At 32.1% G+C, this 18,440-nt stretch overlaps 2 protein-coding genes across 7 annotated transcripts in view; one reads left to right on the plus strand and one right to left on the minus strand.

Moving 5' to 3' along the window:
• Positions 1-11: 11 nt before the first annotated feature.
• LOC108691764 (protein FAM8A1) lies at positions 12-3,880 on the minus strand. Of its 2 annotated transcripts, none has more exons than XM_018199667.1 (6): positions 3,467-3,880; positions 1,773-1,979; positions 1,007-1,156; positions 814-934; positions 573-696; positions 12-471 (listed from the first exon to the last, which is right to left on the minus strand). In XM_018199667.1, exons 2-6 carry the CDS (start codon positions 1,960-1,962, stop codon positions 139-141), a joined length of 918 nt encoding a protein of 305 aa, XP_018055156.1. In that variant the 5' UTR covers positions 1,963-1,979; positions 3,467-3,880; the 3' UTR covers positions 12-138. The 2 variants fall into 2 exon arrangements, with proteins under 2 accessions (XP_018055156.1, XP_018055155.1); XM_018199666.1 differs by lacking the exon at positions 3,467-3,880 and adding an exon at positions 2,235-2,396.
• LOC108691763 (beta-arrestin-2) overlaps positions 3,841-18,440 on the plus strand; it is a 17,775-nt gene continuing 3,175 nt past the window's right edge. The window contains exons 1-5 of one of the 5 annotated variants that reach the window (XM_018199662.1): positions 3,841-3,910; positions 13,895-14,105; positions 14,360-14,735; positions 15,196-15,489; positions 16,296-16,433. In XM_018199662.1, the coding sequence (XP_018055151.1) occupies positions 13,976-14,105; positions 14,360-14,735; positions 15,196-15,489; positions 16,296-16,433 (938 nt within the window). In that variant the 5' untranslated portion in view covers positions 3,841-3,910; positions 13,895-13,975. Of the gene's footprint in view, positions 3,911-13,890; positions 14,106-14,359; positions 14,736-15,195; positions 15,490-16,295; positions 16,434-17,959; positions 18,104-18,440 lie in introns of those variants that run through there. The other 4 variants (XM_018199661.1, XM_018199665.1, XM_018199664.1 and 1 more) reach the window with 4 other exon arrangements.

The raw sequence follows: 18,440 nt of genomic DNA on the forward strand, positions 1-18,440 counted from the left end.
GCTTCTAGCCGCAATAATAATTTTTATTTTTTTTTACACGTATATACACGCCATACACATGAACCTGCATGCATTTGGTACAAGAAGCACATACAACCATTATATACACATCACAGAGATTTTCCATGCATCATTAGATTACTCCTGGTGTGGCCGATTGTTATTTCTGTAAGGATCTTCTATGACGAGGGAGTGACAGATCAAATCGTAACCAGTTCTGTTGAACCTAAAGAAGAATAGGGAAAAACAAATCGGAAATATGAATGCCAGCACGAAATTCTTCACCATTGAGCGGCCCAATGCTAATGGCAGGCCCAGATCAGTTCCAGGGCTCACCAGCACCACATCCTGCTCATTCGGACGTTCAACAGGAGTTATACTTCGGCACTGAACTACCCGCAAACCCATCATGTACTTGCCAGGAGTAGCTCCTCCGATCAGACCGTACACTCCGTGTTGAAGCCAGAAGGCCTGAAATTTCATTGCGAAAAAGTTAATAGTTTATCGCATTGACTTGTTTTTATAAAAAGACTGTTTAATCTTTTTAAAAGGTATTATTGGAACTTCTTTACCTCAAAGATACAAACTATCACGCGATGGATGACTTCCAAAATCAGAATTCCATAAGTCATCTCCAGAGCCATTTTATAATCAATACGTAAATTTGTTTGCAACAAATCTAAGTCTTCAATGTCTCTAAAATATTAGAAGAGATGTTAGAAATATTTTTAAAAAATTTTAAAAACAGAAATAATTTACAATTAGAAAAATGTAGCAATACACACACACCTACGCATATGTTCTTCTACTTACATAAAATCGAAGACGTCGATTGCGATGAAAGTTATGGAAAACTTTAAGAGAAATAGCATTGTTGAATCTATAAATTCTGCTGCAAACCTCTTCCAAATCGGGGGAATCCGATACTCATAACCTGAATGAATAAAAAGAAAGTCATAAATCAATAATATTTAATGTGCAACAATTTTCTAAAACTTATTCTAACCATCAGTTCCAGGAGGTTGAAAAGGTCCCGTGGGTTGTTCCTGAGGCCTTCTTTGCCTTACTGTCTCATTCTGTCTGTCTACGTTTCCAGTTATTATTCCTTGTGTATTCGGTGTTGGTATTTGATTCGGTTGGAACGGCATTGCCGAAGCTGAAAAATTCAATTCGTTTCTAACGCTGAAATTATGTCTCGACAATTTTATCTAAAACTGTTTTTTCTTATTATGTAACAAATTATGATATTTAATTTGTATAAAATTAAAAGTATCTTAATGATATTTATTAAATATACTCAATATATTAAAAAACGGATAATCAAAATTTTAATTTTATCGGTACAATTTATTTCTTATTACAATTTTTAATACTTAATATTTAATGAAATATTCCGAACCCAATATTTTTCTATATTTATATTATATTATACAGGATGTAACTAAAATAACATACATTTCGCAATATCTTTTTTTAGTTACCCAATGAGCAAAATGTCTAAAATTGTCTACATCGATTTTATCCGTTTATCCGGAAATTAATATCTCTATTAATTGCGGAAATTGCAAAATGATAGAGGACTTTTCAACTTAGGTTTTTATTAAGAATAGCACTGTATGATTAATGGGCGTTATTTCAATTATACCTTGTATATGTACTTATCTTTATATGTACATTTATCTTTATATTTTTGTGTAAGTAAAAGTTTCTGATGTCAAAATATAAACATTTGTTGACACCTTGAAGAATAAATATTTGCGTTTCTTTCGTACCAAATGTTGGATTCGTAACGGATTGCCCTGACATCATGTAATAGGGAAACATTGCTGCGACACTTTGCCAGGCGTATGCCTCCTGGAGCCATTCTTCCAACTTTTTGAAGTATCGCGATCTCTCCTCCGCTGGATTCGATTTACTTTCGGAATCCTGCCCCGGCGTATCGTCGTTTTTATCGTCTGCCATTTTGACTTCTCGCTTGGCTAAAAAAAATTAATCGGTTCGTCACTCAATAAAGTCGTGAAAGCTGTCAGTGTTGCTTATCACTCTAAAATTCTCCCCGTTTCTTTTAGTACAAGTAAGAAAACGGTGACAATTGTCAAGTAGCAGTTTTGTCACTTGGTCGATTAATTGTTTTACTAAGATCAATTAACAAACGCAAGAACACGTCGAAAGAAGATAAATAAATGCACTAATAATGTTTGTAATTATAAACAATTGTAAATTACGTTCGATACCTGTGTCGCAATCAAGCACTACGCTCGTATACGTGAACGTGCTAGCTAACGCTATTACTGACGTGTATGATATCAAATGGATATACAATGTAAAGTTTTTCACCGTCACGACAGCACAGTGAATTTTTGTCACGATAACTTTTCCCCCAGACTTCAATTGTGGAATCGTAGGGAGAACTCTAGGCTGATGTCTAGATACGCACTGAAGAATGCGAGAACATTATTGATAAAATCTTAAATTTAGAATATTTTCTTTTGAAAAATGAAAGATAAAAATAATGTTTCATCGTATATATAATACTTTCATTAATTATAAAATAATGTAAAATTTCTCCCCAAAATGTTTGAAGATTCTAGATTAAATGTTATCGACTGCTGATAAAAGTATACTAGTAACAAATTGATGAAACTTGTCTCTAAGAATATCAAAAAATATTTCAACAAAAAGGTTTGAAATATTCTTTGAAAAAATGTTTTCGTGATATTTTATTATTATTATACCTCTTGCACCAGTATATAACTTTTAAACTGGTTTAAAACGACCTCTAGTATTTAAGATTGATACTAGAAGTAAAAGACTGACTTGTCCAAAATTATATAATATTCGGAATTTTGTCCCAATTATTGTTTCATCATGGCTAACATTTAGCGTATAAATGCTGAGTGTTTCTCTCCCCTCTCAACTTTTTTTAATTACTTAATTAAGCACAAAATAAAATTTGTATAGTAATTTAAATCAAAAATTTATATTCACATTACATTATTCTTTAACTCGCATTAATTAATGAGTTAAATGTGAAAAAATAATGTTTAATTAAAATGTAATGGAAAAATTTAATGAAAAAAAGCACAAGATTTAGAGATTTGAATGATTTATTTAGGCTTTACCCACTTAACAGATAAAGAATCCAAGATAATTGGATTTTTTTAATTTAACTTGTATTTTTTACAACTTTCTATAACTTTTTCCTTTAAACGTATTCACTTATTTCAATTTAAATTCAACTACTTCAAACAGGAAATAAAACAATGTTCTGCTAGTGACTTTCTCTTCAACTAGCATTTTGAACACACTGAAATTATCTGTCCAAGATAACAGTAAAATACAGAAATCCAGTCGAACAAATAATAAAAAATGACCGGTCCTATTCAGATCCTTATCAATCTTTTATAATTCTTTTCGCCGGCGAAATATTCAAATTTCTTTTAAACTCGGGACAAATCGAAATTACCTGGCTGGAGTTGGAGCGAAAGCGTTGGGAGTAAATAGGGACTTTCCTCTGAATCGGAGCGAGCTCAGAATTCAGAAGGCACTGGTTTCTGGTTTCTGGTCGTGCGACGTGCTTGGACGTGCTCGTAGCTCCGGTTCAGTAATCACGGTGGGTCGCGGTGTGCGTTTCCGACTGATGAGCAGTCAGTCGGAGCACCAGCAGTCGTTCTCTTTGTGCGCGAGGCTCACCGCGAGATACGCGTATCTCACGACGGTGGTGGCCGTCGTCGTGCTGCACGCACGAGTGCTGGGGGTGAGTCGCCGGGGTGGTCGCGTGGGAGCGTCGCGCCGTCGCGACGCGTCGCGCCGCGGCGACAGTGACAGCTCCGGTCCGGTGGAGCCTCTCCTGAAGAGAGGGTGTGGGCTCGCAACGCGGACATTGCACAGCGGGACCTTAGGTTATTAGGTAAGGTCGAACAGGATAACCAGAGACGCGGCAAAGTCCTCTTAGACTTTCCTCGCTTCTATATATTCTACATACGAATCACGAAACCAACCGTTATTACTCATCGTCTCTCTCTCTCTCTCTCTCTCTCTCTCTCTCTCTCTCTCTCTCTCGCGATCCTCATCTCACACACACACACATACACACAATTTCTCATCTTCACAGAAACGGAATACGCTTCTTTTCGGCCGTGCCGTATTAACGCAAGCGTGTAATGAAGGTCCGAGTTCCGTCTGATATTTCACCAGGATATATATTTCGTTGCTCCGTCTAAAAGAATCTGAGAATTCTTTGGATTCTACGCGCGAGAAAAGAAAAGAGCACTGGATCGTTTCCGTTTCTCTTTTTCGAGTCACTTCAAACGGAACGTTTCCAGCCAGCCGGAATTCCGGAAATTCCAACTACTCCGAAAAACCACAGTTACCTACTTGCACGCACAGTGCGTATTGTGCTTTCTCGTAAACAAACTTAACCCTAGAACACTGTTCCTTCTTTCATACTTGTGTTTACAATCGTACGTCTCTAATACGTACACTGAGAAAAAATATTGTCAATTGTAATAAATATTTAATTGAATACTGCCAACTAAATATTTATTAAATATAAAGACATATTTATTTGATACAAGAAACATTAATTTGATTTAATCAATTTATCATTCTTTTTAATGAACAAATATTTATTTATGCTAAGTAAAGTTATGTTTAGTTGATAGATGTCTAAAAAAAAGTGAGAAAGGTGAGAAAGTCGAATTTTTGTTCGAATTAAATTTACTGTTTGGAAATATTTAAAAAGTCTGACTATTGAAAAATGTTTTTAAAGAAAATCATTTCTTTAAAATATCTGGATAAGCTTAATAGAAACGTAGGTAATACAATTCTGAAATACACTGAGAAAAAATGTAATAACTAAATTTTAGTAAATAATTGTTTGGATAGTAATGTTTATTTATGGAAAATAAATATTTGTTAAATGAAAATATATATATATATATATATAACAGTTAAATCAAATTAATGATTTTCGTATCAAATAAATATATTTGTATTCAGTAAATATTATTATATTTAACTGGCACTATTCAAATATTCAAAAATTTAGTACATTTTTCTCAGTGAGTGTAATCGCATAAAATATATTCGGGAAAAAAGTCAATTAAACATACACTAAAAATAATAAATGCCATATATTGTGCTCTGCAGGCTGTACGGTTGATTGATTTCTAATTTTTAAGCGATTGTGGGGAAACAATTTACTTAAATAAATCTTTATTGTAAACGAAAATTTCTACTAAAAATTTCTATTTAAATTGGTAGCAATTGTTCATGGCAAGTCGTGCATTGCACATTTAATTGATATGAACAAACTCATTATATAGAAAAATGAAAGAAATTCCATGATCTTTTCCGAGTGTACGTAGAAATGTTATAAACTTTACGATTTTATTCGTAAGTAAATAAATCTAGAAAATATGGAAAGAAAAGTATTAGAGGATTGCTATAAATTTTATTTGCGAAAAATTTTCATTCGTCGGAAATTTTCATTTGTTGGTTTGGAAACACCTCAGAAAAAGTGTGAAAAAGTGTTAGGAAGGAATTCTATCTATCATCATAACAAATCCCGCGAAGATTGATTATATCATTAATTATCGCTGAAGAGCCGGCTTTCTTTGCTTTTCGCACTTTTACCGTTGTGTTAATTATGTAACATTAATTATCTTAACTTAACGCTCGTAGTTTACGTTCTCTTTATAACAATTCACATCAGTAATAATAAATTAAATATTCAACTGCGGTATTTAACTGCGAGAATTTCGATCGAGTTATGCATAAATTCTTTTATTTTAATTTATATTTATCATTTAATTTAAGTCTTTCGTTTTGTTAATTATTTACATTAGTAACTTTCATTTGTTGATTCATCTTTAGGGAATTTTGGGAATTTTTAATTAAATAACAATACTTAATTATACAATATAACATCGTAAATTACTTTACATCTGATCACACAATTCTGTTATAAATTGTTATAAATTTGATTCTCGTTGCAATGTCATAATTATTGCAAAATAAATATGTAAACGCGTATATATTTTATTTGCGGCACGAATTTTTGCGATCCGGTATTATAGGTACAACATTCGGCCGAAAATATCATTTATAAAAGCCGTCGACGCGAGCCGATTATCGTTATCGATGCGAATATTCTCTTCCTCCGAGAGAGCATGATGATCGAGGGGAGTCCAGGATGTGTGTACGTTTACCCGGTTATCGGGCGAGACATCATCAATGTTGCATCCACAATCGTGTGGTTTCTGACCCGATGTATCGAAAATCGAACGTACACGGCCGACAGGCTCGTCTATCGCGTCAATCGATATTCCCGCTTTTCACCGTCCTTTTCCACGCGACGTTAATTGCGAAAAACACCGATAGAAGATGCATCAACGCATTTCTCTTCTCCAGAAGCCACGCGACTCGACCGCCAGTCGCTGTGCACGAAACGTAGACGCCCGTAAAAAGACCTGAGCTGACATTGACAAATACGTGATAAGCTTCCTTCTTTTTCGGAGAATCACAAAGAACGTAATAGATGCACTTCTGAGAATTTAACCTCTTGTCTTTCATCCTCTTGGATGTATCTTGAATGTATCTTTTTTCTTGTTTACCTCGATAAGGAACAATGTCTGATGTCAGATAAATGATAGATTGATAGAAATGATTGATCGAACATTATTATAAATCGTTAAATTTAACGTGCGTTAAATTTAACGTTATATATATTGAATATAAGGAATATCAAAGTAACTGTAAAATTATTTTTAAAGAAAAATACATGAAGGTTACGTCGTAGATCATTATCACGAGGTGATCATCATTACGTAAGCTATTATGTAAAAGTTTAGATCATTACTGCGTGCTACAAACGAAGTAATAAAATTATGAAATATTGTTTCATATCTCTTTCAATTAATCAAATTTTTATTTCTATAATTTTACGATACCTGCATTTTTTAATATGTTTTTCATTTTTATGTTTAACACTTATTATGCTTATACTTTACAAAGCGACAGAAAAGTTTGTGCGATAAGGTTTTGTGTGTTTATCAAATCATTGCAACAAGCTAATATTATTTGTCGTTTTCATGATGTCACAATGTGACATTGAAGACGGCGTTTTAATGTCAAAATAAATTAAATATGTCATTTTGACATTAAAACGACGATAAATAATCTCAATTTGCTACCTGTGTAATAAAATAATATTTAAAAAAATAAAGAAATCTGGAGTGTTAGTTACGTTTTATTAAATATTAAAGTATATACCCTGTACTAAAAAAAAATTTCATCGGTTCGTGAATTGATCTTCCTTTAAGAAGAACAATTTATCCGGAAATAATGCGTTCCCAAAGCAGCTTATAATTATTTTAAATGTTAATAATTTTTTATCTTTAATAAGATATAACTAACAGTACAGAATGTATTTTTTGTTAAAATTATTTGATAAACACAAAACTTTGTGATTAAACTTTTTTGTCACCCTGTATATTTCTCTGTCTTTAATCTATAAACTTTATACTTTATAAACTTCTAATTTATCACCAGTTCTGTAATTCTACATGAATATATTTATCGCGTAGATATCTTTTTCTTCTGAAGATTATCGTATCTCTTATATTTCTTTAATTAAAAGAGAGAGGATGCGATGGCATATTTGCAGTGGTGACGAAATGCATCTTGTATGCAAGGACCAAATATGAATACGCGCTTTTCTTTTCGTCGGCTTATTATCACGAGTGGCATCCTAGCGTCCTTGATGTTATCGATGATCGATAGGCGGATTGCCTATCGGAAGAGATTAAATGAAGCATTTAATGCAATTTGCACAATACGTAAACACGACGCGCGTCCAACCAACTACCTATCGATTTTATTCTATTATTCAATAAATGCATTTATTACACGCTATGAATGAGAGATGCAACAGTTTGTTGCGTCGTAAATTAGTCATTTCTTGTATCTACATTTCTTTGCCAAATTTAATTACGTAATTGCATCTTGGAAATATAAAAAATATTAATACTGTATGCCAACTGTATTTGCATCTTATTTACTTATATTAAATAGAAAAGTTATAACAATAACATTAACTATATCTGCAGTAAAATTAATTATTTGTTTAATTTACAATAATTTTAAAATTATTATACATCTATTAAATACGTAAACTTTAAAACCGAATAATTCATATTAATTATTCATATTATTCAACAAAACGATCTCGTGAAATTTTACTATTTCATTTGTCCATTGATGATGATGTTATACGGGATACAATTTACTCTTGTAGCACAATTTTTTCATCATTAAAAATTCTAACTGAAAGCATATACAGAAGAGAAAGGGGCGCGGGAGCGAAGTTTATGCGGTGACTGTCGGATCGATATTCGTATTCTACGAAGTCGCGAGAGCTTTAACTTAATCTGGGATAGTTTAATCACGCTGAATTATGTGTTAACTTCTCTCCTTAATTCTCTCCTGTCGGTGTACTTGCTCCTCAAGGCAACGTTTAAAAAAAAATTCAAGCCATTAAACACAAATCAAATCCCCTTAAGACTGGAGACAGCTTACTTGACGTCAAAGGTATCGGTAATTTTCTTTAATCATTAGATTGTGTTATTGAAAAACATTTACTTCGAAAATTTATTTCGAAACTCAATTTACGTTTATCGGTTCATGAAAAATAAAATTTAATGATTATTGAATTTAATTACTTAATTATACGTCAAATATGAGAGAGGCAAAAATTTAATTCAATTGTACAATTTCAAGCAGAGCTTTTCTGTTGGAGGATACTTTGAAGTTGTTATAAAAACGACTCAAGAAACAGCATTATGTGCTTACCTGCTAACCCTGACGCGAAATTTAATAGTTACCAATTACATATTTATATACGCATATGGATATAAGCAATAAATGTGAATTATTTTCATCGTTTCAAATCATTAACGACGAAGATTCAAAGAATCTAATCGTCAAAGATAACTATTGATAAATTTATCAGTAGATATCTTTATATTGACTGTATTATAGTCGTGTTTTCTTATCAATTTTCGATCAATTTTTATATTTAAAGATGTTTTTAAGAGAGAGAGTTAGTTTATTAAAATTATATTATAATTAAATATTAGAGTCTGAACAAATTTTTAATTTTATATATACACGTTTTTAATTGTTTATGATTATATATATATATATATATATATATATATTGTAATAAAAATTGTATTATCACTATGTTTTAATAGTGTTTTAATTAATAACACAGTCTTAAGAAATACAAGAAAAATAAATTAACTAAATTAAGCAAACAATAAATATAATATTATCAATTACAAATTAAGATGTTTCACATAACTATTCGATTAATTTGAAAGAAAGTGAAAAAGTGAAAGTGAATTTAAGTTGCTACTTTTGCTTATATTTTAAAAGGAACTTCCCGATATTTTATTGCGCTTATACTTTTGAAGTGAGAAATTGAAAAATAATAGAATATGCATATTCTATTACAACGTAGCATTACCGTTTATCGTGCATCATCCTATCAAAAGGCTCGCGCGGCGCAGAAACTCGCAACATGGCCCACACACGCAATATGTCCGATAATGGCTAATAAATTGTGCAATATAGCGGCTCGTTTATCAGCCCTCACGTGTGTGAAAATTTCCTACAGAATTTCCCGCCAGCTACAAAATTTCCCACACCAGTTTCAACTACTAGGAAAATCCAAAAAGAAAACTCGCACATTGACATACAACGTATGTATACCAGAAAGAAACATTTTACCTTGAGGCTGCAAAAAAATGGAATTATGAAAAGTGTCGCAAATATTAAAATAAAGCTAACATAAATTTGCTTAGCAAACTGACGTTTTATCGAGTTATTATTCCGTAAAAATTTTTATTTCGCTGTAATAACGATATTTGTGTTTAAAGCGTCAAGGAAAAATGTAATTTCAAATTTTCGAGAATGTATTAAAAGTAAAATAAAATTGAGTCAATTATAAAGAAAAACGGAATAAAAAATAAATTATACACAACAGCAGTGTATTAAAATTTAATTCTATATATAATGGAAATGGAAATGTTTGTTACTGGCAAACAAGATTTTTCACAGAGTATTCCATGTGTTCTGTGCTTCTCTCTTTTTTCTTATTGAGTAATTTGTGCCTCGCATAAATAAGTTATTTCCGGCGAGATCAATCTGCCGAACATTTTGAGGTACGAAAATTCGTATCATTTACCCAGCGTTTATATCTACATACAGGATGTCCAAAAATCGCCACGCAGTTTTGACAAAGTTAAAATTAATTCGTCTCTGCAAAAACTCAAATCCAACCTTTCATCTCGACTTTTAAACACTTCTTTCATTTTTTTTAATTTAAAATGCAAACGCAATAAAACGTTGGAGCATCAATTGAAGCATTAAAAATTAAGCATTAAATATAGGAAACATGATTCGATCGCTTAAGGAAAAATCGATCGTACGTTAGAATTAAAGGATTTGATTGTAGCGTGAGTCGTATCCTGAATAATGGAAAGGTATATAGGATACCTTCTGAATAATCTAGTTTCCCTAGTCCGATTTAGAGGAACTACACGGTGAGTCGAGGGGCACCCTGTGTATACAGAATAATGACGTCAACGACGATTGAGAGTAGTATGATTCCCGGTAATTTTGCGCCGGTTATAGAATCATTGTAACAGGTATAAGTGCGCTAAACTATAGGCAACTTAGAATGCAACGCCATCACTCGCCTTAATTCGCGTCATTTATTCGCCAACAACAGCACAATCAGAGAGTTGAAAATCACGATAAAAGCTCGTTAAACAATAACAAATTATTCGCGGAAACGGAAGAATTGAAAACACTACGACACGAGAGTGTTTGCAGTGGAAAATAGGAGAACAATGATCGCATCTGACGTGTAATGTACAGCGCAATATATACTGAATGAATTAATCAGTGCTCTTTTTATCCTTCATCTTATCCCTCTTAAAAAAAAACCAAATTAAACGCGAAGAGAATTGAACGTGATTAAAATGGACCAAATTAAACGTTTGCGTATGTAACTTTCTCTACCAATTTCAATTTACATTTTCAATTACTCAGCAAAATACAGAAAAAATAAATTGAAATTACTAAATAAATATTAATAAAATAACTTCCGCGCGTTAATATATATTTATATATTTACGAGTATAAATATTATTTATAATCCGCCGTTTCAATGAATTTATTCTTATTTGATTTTGATATCTCGTAATATTGAATAAATAATCACTTTATTATTTATTAAAATAAATGAAATTTAGAGATTGGTTTATGTTTCTGGGCGTAATTGGTTTTTTTCATGATTGTTTGATTTATGGGAGATCGCGATAACAACCGCGAGAATGTCTGCTCAGACATTTATACCAGACCAGATAACATGCGAATGACGTCAAATGAATCGTAAGACTAGCTTCCGTCCGTTGACCCAGCATGCAAAATTTGTCCTGAATTCGAATGAATCATTCGAAGGATTATTAGATCAGAATTTGCAGGCAATTAACAAATATAGGAAGATACGATAGGCTGACACTGCAATCTCTTATCTCTTTAATATTTAATATTTAATATTTATATTCATACGTAAAACTAAATGTTATTTCAAAATGTTTCAGTTTCATCTATATAAATATTTAATATAAAATTTTACTTATTTGATGTAATATGTTATTTAATGTTCTGAGTCTTTATTATGAGTACAGATAAAGTGTTTGTCCCGCAATTAATCTTCATTTTATCTCCGCGATACGTAACTGAAGAGACCTCGTAGATTATGGCGTACAGATTGATAAAGGAATATATATTTCGGTGCTTTGAGATAACATTTGGCATAGTGACGTCAAATATACGCAAGTTCCCTATTTCTTCCCGTTAACCCGTTTCATCGACGTTAGCAATCTTATATTCTCGCATGCTTTCAATTGTATATGGTGTTACAGAAAAACAGCATTCACTTTCTCTTTCTGAGTAGAATATTTAATATATGTAATATATGAAATAATAAAATATTTTTTTAATTTTCTTTCTGTAATAAAATGTTTAGGAGAAAAAGAGAGAAAAACTTTTTTTAAATATTAATTAATTAATCAAATAGCTATAATAATAAGTTTTTTTTAAAATCAATAAAAATTTGAGTGATAAAATAGAAACAAAAAATAATCAAAGATAATTTTCTAAATAGATATAGAAAAGAATTAAATATAAAATGTACCGTTATTATGTATTCTTTTTTAATAAATAATAGATTCAACAATGAAATGTTTAAGCAGACAACGATTAAATATAATTAAATATAAGTAAATTTCTCCCATGAAATTCCCTTTTCTCTTTACCTTAATGAACTTCAGCATCGATTTTCTTTCAAGGAAAATTTGATCAGTAGATTAATGGGAAGACTGTTAAGACAGGTTGAATTAAGCTTTGAAAGTGCAAATTGGTAATACTATCTTCGATTAATTGAAAGTAAACTTTATTTTAAAGTAAACTTTATTTAATATTTTAATACTTTCGAGAAATGGGAAAAATTGGTATTTGTCCATAAAGTAAATAAAAAAAAATTTAATCTAAATTTTCAAGATTTTATAAAAACTAATTTTGGAATATTTCTCTTTTTCTCCATTTCTTTCTTTTCCGTTCTCTCTCATTTTTCATTTAATAATAAATAATAAAATAGTACAAATCCATCTTGTATAGTACATTTGGTCATTCGTGTATCTGTAACCGATAGCGGCACGCGGTCCATAAATCCCGCAAGTACAAATTATTGTACGAGCATTATCGTATTAAGTATTATACGAGCGTCGCGATTGAAATTGACATCCATTTGCCAGAACAGTTCAGTGCGAGCTCAGCGCTTCCCCGAAGAGCTCTGCCATTTTTCACCGCGTTTGTATATTTCGAAGAAATTTTAATTTAGGGCAACCAGTTTTATTATGGCATATAAATAAAGAAAAATGCAAATTTGTGCATATCAAATTGTGCCTCCGTAAAATGCAAATGTGTTGTGCACCAACATTTTTCAGAAAAACACATCGGATTTACGGTGTTTTGCAGAATTTAGTTCGCGTACAGTAAGCCGTTAAATGTGAAATTCACGATAAAGAGAAAAAAATTAAAAAAAGTTTTATGTCTTAAAAATAATATAATATAATCAAATTACATAAGTTACAAATAATTCGAATTAATTTAGTAATAAAAAATTAATTCTGTATTTATAAGTGTTAGTGACGCAATTTTTATAATTACTATATTTAAATTGATAATTATATAAAAGAATCAATGAAAGAATTAGGGGAAAATATGATAGAGGTAAATTTAAAATTAATGGTTGAAACTAACAAAATATCAAAGAGAAGAATTTTATAATTTTAAATATAGTTGAGGAACATACTTTCAAAATGTGTTTTGCCTAAAATTTTTAAATTTCAGAAAACGAGAAAGAAAAAAACTCCGCACACAAAAAAATTATGCATACAGAAAATATTTTAATTGTTTCTAATTAAAAAACATAATGCAAATTCGAAATGTTTACGTTTTTTCAACATATAAATTAAAAAATGCTTTCTGAATCATCTCAGAGTAGCTTATAATATGAGTTCACACGGAACACTACACTTCTCTCTCTCTCTCTCTCTCTCTCTCTCTCTCTCTCTCTCAAACTAAAAATCTCTGACTAATAACTAAATAAATGAAATTTTGGAGAAAACGCATTTTAAAAGTCTGCTCCTCAATTTCATATTAAAGACTAGTGTAATTCCAAAATAATTAATAAATGCAATAATTAATAAATTGTTCAAGCAATAACTTTCTTAATAATAATAATTTTTATTGGCAGTGGGAGAGCTCGGAATCGGACTTTTCGGACACTGAGGACTCAAATGAGTTAGGGGCCAACGTGAGCCCCGAGAGTACCACGATGGACACTGTAGATAGTGTCAAACGACAAGCTACTCGTGTCTTCAAGAAGTCCAGTCTCAATGGCAAGATCACGGTTTATCTTGGCAAAAGAGATTTCGTCGATCACATCACACATGTTGATCCTATTGGCACGTATCCTAAAAGTTTGAAAGCACGTACAATTAATCCATGCGCTTTCAAGAAAAAATAATATATAGATTCTTGTACATACAGAGCGTTTTATTTTATTGTATCCTGAATTCACTTTTTAAGTTATGCTCACATCTTATGAAACAGCCACTATATATAGATTTATTACATAGATATAATTTCTTAATGGATTTTATGCAAATAAGTCTTTTCTCAAGAATTTTATGTTAAAACATATTTTTTGTAATTTCAGACGGGGTCGTCCTGATCGATCCTGACTACATAAAAGATCGAAAAGTGTTCGGTCATGTTCTCGCGGCGTTTAAATACGGTAGAGAGGATCTGGATGTCCTCGGGCTGACCTTCCGTAAGGACCTCTATTTAGCAGCAGAACAGATTTATCCAGTACTGCAAGGAACTCAGCCCCCCAGGGAACTGACGCGATTACAAGAGAGATTAATAAAAAAGCTGGGCAACAATGCGTATCCCTTTTACTTCGAGTTACCACCTCACTGCCCCGCTTCGGTTACTCTGCAACCGGCACCAGGTGATACTGGCAAACCCTGCGGTGTCGACTACGAACTGAAAGCGTTCGTAGGTGAGACACAAGATGATAAACCACATAAACGGTACGAAACTTAGCACAAAATTAAAGAAATTAGTCTTACAAAGATAAGAAACTTTTCCTCATTCAGAATAAAATGAATTTTCACTAAAGAGAGCAGATACGAAAGAGTTTCACCTCTTTTCTTAATTTCGGGAGGAATCATCTAATTCTTTTTTAAGTGAATGATCCACCTGGGATGAATTTATACTCCAATTAAAATCACTGTTATTAACAATACCTATCTATTCTATATTTATATAATTATATAATTATTGTTTTCCAATTTAATAGCATTTGAAAACATTATGAACATGGATTTACACACACATACCATTTTCTGTAAAAGTAATAATTAAAAATCAAACAAACATTAAACGGAATAAATATTTTTATATTAGTTAATTATTAAAGAACAGTAATTATATTAATTTATTTAACTAAATGTTGAATCGTAATTAAATAAAACTGAATTTGATTCGTAGGAGCTGCGTGAGATTGGCGATCAGGAAAATTATGTACGCGCCGTCGAAACAAGGAGAACAGCCCTCAGTGGAAGTCAGCAAAGAGTTTATGATGTCCCCGAACAAGTTACATCTGGAAGCCTCTCTCGATAAGGAGCTCTATCATCATGGCGAAAACATAGCTGTGAACGTGCACATAGCGAACAATAGCAACCGGACTGTGAAAAAGATAAAAGTGTCAGTTAGGCAGTTCGCGGACATCTGTCTGTTTTCCACGGCGCAATACAAATGCACCGTCGCCGAGGCCGAAAGCGAGTGAGTATTCCTTAACTTAATTATTATGTTGTCGAAAGATGAAGATATCGTACACCAGTAAAAGACGCATTGTAATAAACATGAGGTAATGTGATTTAAAAAGCCGTTTTGAGAATTTCATAAAGGTTGAATTTTCATGAAATATTATCAATGTTTTTTTAAGGTTTCTGTTAAGGTTTCTCATCATTATTATCTCAGATTGTAACGTCAGAAATAAGAAAATATTTACGTAATAAAAATTCTTACAAAATATATTTAATATGGAAATATAAAAATATTATTTTGTTGAAAAATGTTTCTGTTCAAATTTAATTTGCAAGGATTCTTTTATTATTTTCTCACTTTTGAGAAAATAATCCTGCTGAGATAGTATAATGAGTGAACAAAGACCTTAATTCTAATATAGCTGTTAGTTTTGTAAATCAAATTTCTTTAATTAAATTTCTCTCAAAGAGAGAAAATACACATGTTTGATATCAAACAAAATTCTTCAATTATAAATTACGAATATTCTCAAGAACCGTTTTTTACACACACATAAAAATAGTCTTTAGTTGGAGCAAACAGTTTTTCAGTAAGTTATTAGCATCAAATTATTTAAAAACTAGGCAATAAATTGTTAGAAATACGATAGATATATGTACATATGTAGATCTATAAGATTTCGGGACTTGATGGGGGTCTCTAACGATCAGCTTGAAAAACTTTGCGTCAAAGTTTTTTAGCGATTAAATACACGGTTGGCGCGATAACACGCGATAAACAGAACTGTGACGAGCAGGAAAATAAAATTATTGCACTGGCAGTATAGGGGTAGCGCCAGGATTCACCCTGAGTAAGGTGTTTTCTCTAAGGCCGACGCTTGCCGAGAACAAAGACAAGCGGGGTCTTGCTCTAGATGGTCAGCTTAAACACGAGGACACCAATCTCGCGTCTAGTACAATGTGAGTGCGAGATTAAGAGCTCGCTGTTTCCCTCATTACTCTCTCACCTCTTCTGCCGGATACTAAGAAAAAAAAAAAAAAAAAAGAGATGACGGAGGTTGGAAACCGGCCAAATAGCTCACTGACTATAATCATGACGATATCTCGTGGCAAATATCCAGATTTTATAGAGACTTATCATGTTTAAGTATCATAAAGGCGAAACGTAGTAGCAACATGCTATCAATTCTTTTTTAAGACAGCTTTATAAAGTTATTGGGAGAAAAAAATAAAACTTGATGAAAGACTGGCTTGTGGTTAAAACAAGTCAATCTTTTAACAAATTAGATGAAATTAATCTTCAATGAAAGTCTCTCAGACGTCTATAATAATAAACTATATAAAAAAAAAAAAGTGTTTCAGACACATAAAGTAACGTAATTAAAAAATTACGTTGCTTTTTATTATGATCTTAATAAAAAAGATTACAAAATTAGTAAGAAATATTTTGAAACGCAAACCCGTGTCGCCAACCTCCTTTTTCATTCCTTTTTTTGTATTAATGTAAAAAGTAATAAATGGAATGTCAGCATTTTCATGGTGATTTTGTGCTGGGGATTTTTAACGCGGTGGCCTGTAATCACGTATATGGATCTCGATCGGTGGTGGTCTCATTTCCTCTGCAAAGCTCCCTCTCTCTCTTCCTCTCTCTAGCTCTACACACATATTTTCCCTTCTCTCTTCCCCCCTCTCTCCCCCCCCTCCCTCTTTCCCTCTCTCTCTCCCCTTCTCTTCCTTTGCTTTATTAAGATATATATTTTTTAGATACTATATATACTTTTTTCCTACTGAAATATATTTTACAAATTCTTAAAATGAATTTTTCTGCATTAATATATAACCATAAATGTTTCACATCCTATATAACCCTTTCAGGCACATACACACAGTATTGTAAGCCCTCGTCCTGTTCTCGTCTTTCGCAATCGCAGTCTGTATCACAGTGTGAGGCACAAGCTGATATATCGTACTACCATGATACTATCAGAAAACACAATTAATGTCATTTGTTTATATACCGTCGTACTTTAATTAACTGTAAATTTTTCGACACAAAACTGGAATCTACGAAACTCCTCTCGACTCAGATGCGCAGAAATATTACAATTAGTACAATGATTATATATGATATTATTAAAAAAAAAGTAAATAATAATCAAGATATTATTAATACCTTGATATTGATTAATACCTTGATTATTATCTATTATATTCATCGAATAAGTTTTATGTATTTAAAGATAATATTAACAAATTTATTTTGAAAGCGTATATATCTGAATATTTTTTTCTTCTTTAACGTACGTAAATTAATATGTTGAATGTTAGTTTATTAAATTAAATATTAATTAAGAACGGACATTATAAATAAAAAAATTGTAAAAAATGGTGGCGATATGTTTCGCGAAATTGATCAATGCGAAATCTCGGTCCGCACGTAGTAGCACAATTAACACTCATGCTGGTTGTATGTTCAAATGTGTCAGGGAGGGATGCCCGGTGGGCCCGGGTTTCACGCTGAGCAAGGTGTTCACCTTGACACCCCTTCTGGCTAACAACAAAGATAAATGGGGGCTCGCCCTCGACGGCCAACTCAAACACGAGGACACCAATTTGGCGTCCAGCACCCTGTAAGGACGCGATGCCTGAAATTGAGCCTGCGACACATGCAGACACATGTCTAGATATTGATACGCCGTACCGCGTTTCGGTCGCGCATTTAGCGCCGAGAAAGATAATATCCACTAAATTTTCCCTCGCAAATTGCGAAAGTTTGACTTCGTAGTTTAGCGTTTCCTAAACTTTTGACAGCTCGACAGATACGTAGCGGTTGAATATCCTGACTATTAAATGTTAACCATGTTATAAAATGTTTTTTAATAAAAGAGGAAACAGAGATACTATTTAACGAATAAATTTATGTAATAAAATATTTCTATGAAAAGTTTCTGTAATATTGAAATATTA

The sequence above is a fragment of the Atta colombica genome, unplaced genomic scaffold (assembly GCF_001594045.1).
Source record: "Atta colombica isolate Treedump-2 unplaced genomic scaffold, Acol1.0 scaffold51, whole genome shotgun sequence".
Taxonomy (NCBI): domain Eukaryota; kingdom Metazoa; phylum Arthropoda; class Insecta; order Hymenoptera; family Formicidae; genus Atta; species Atta colombica.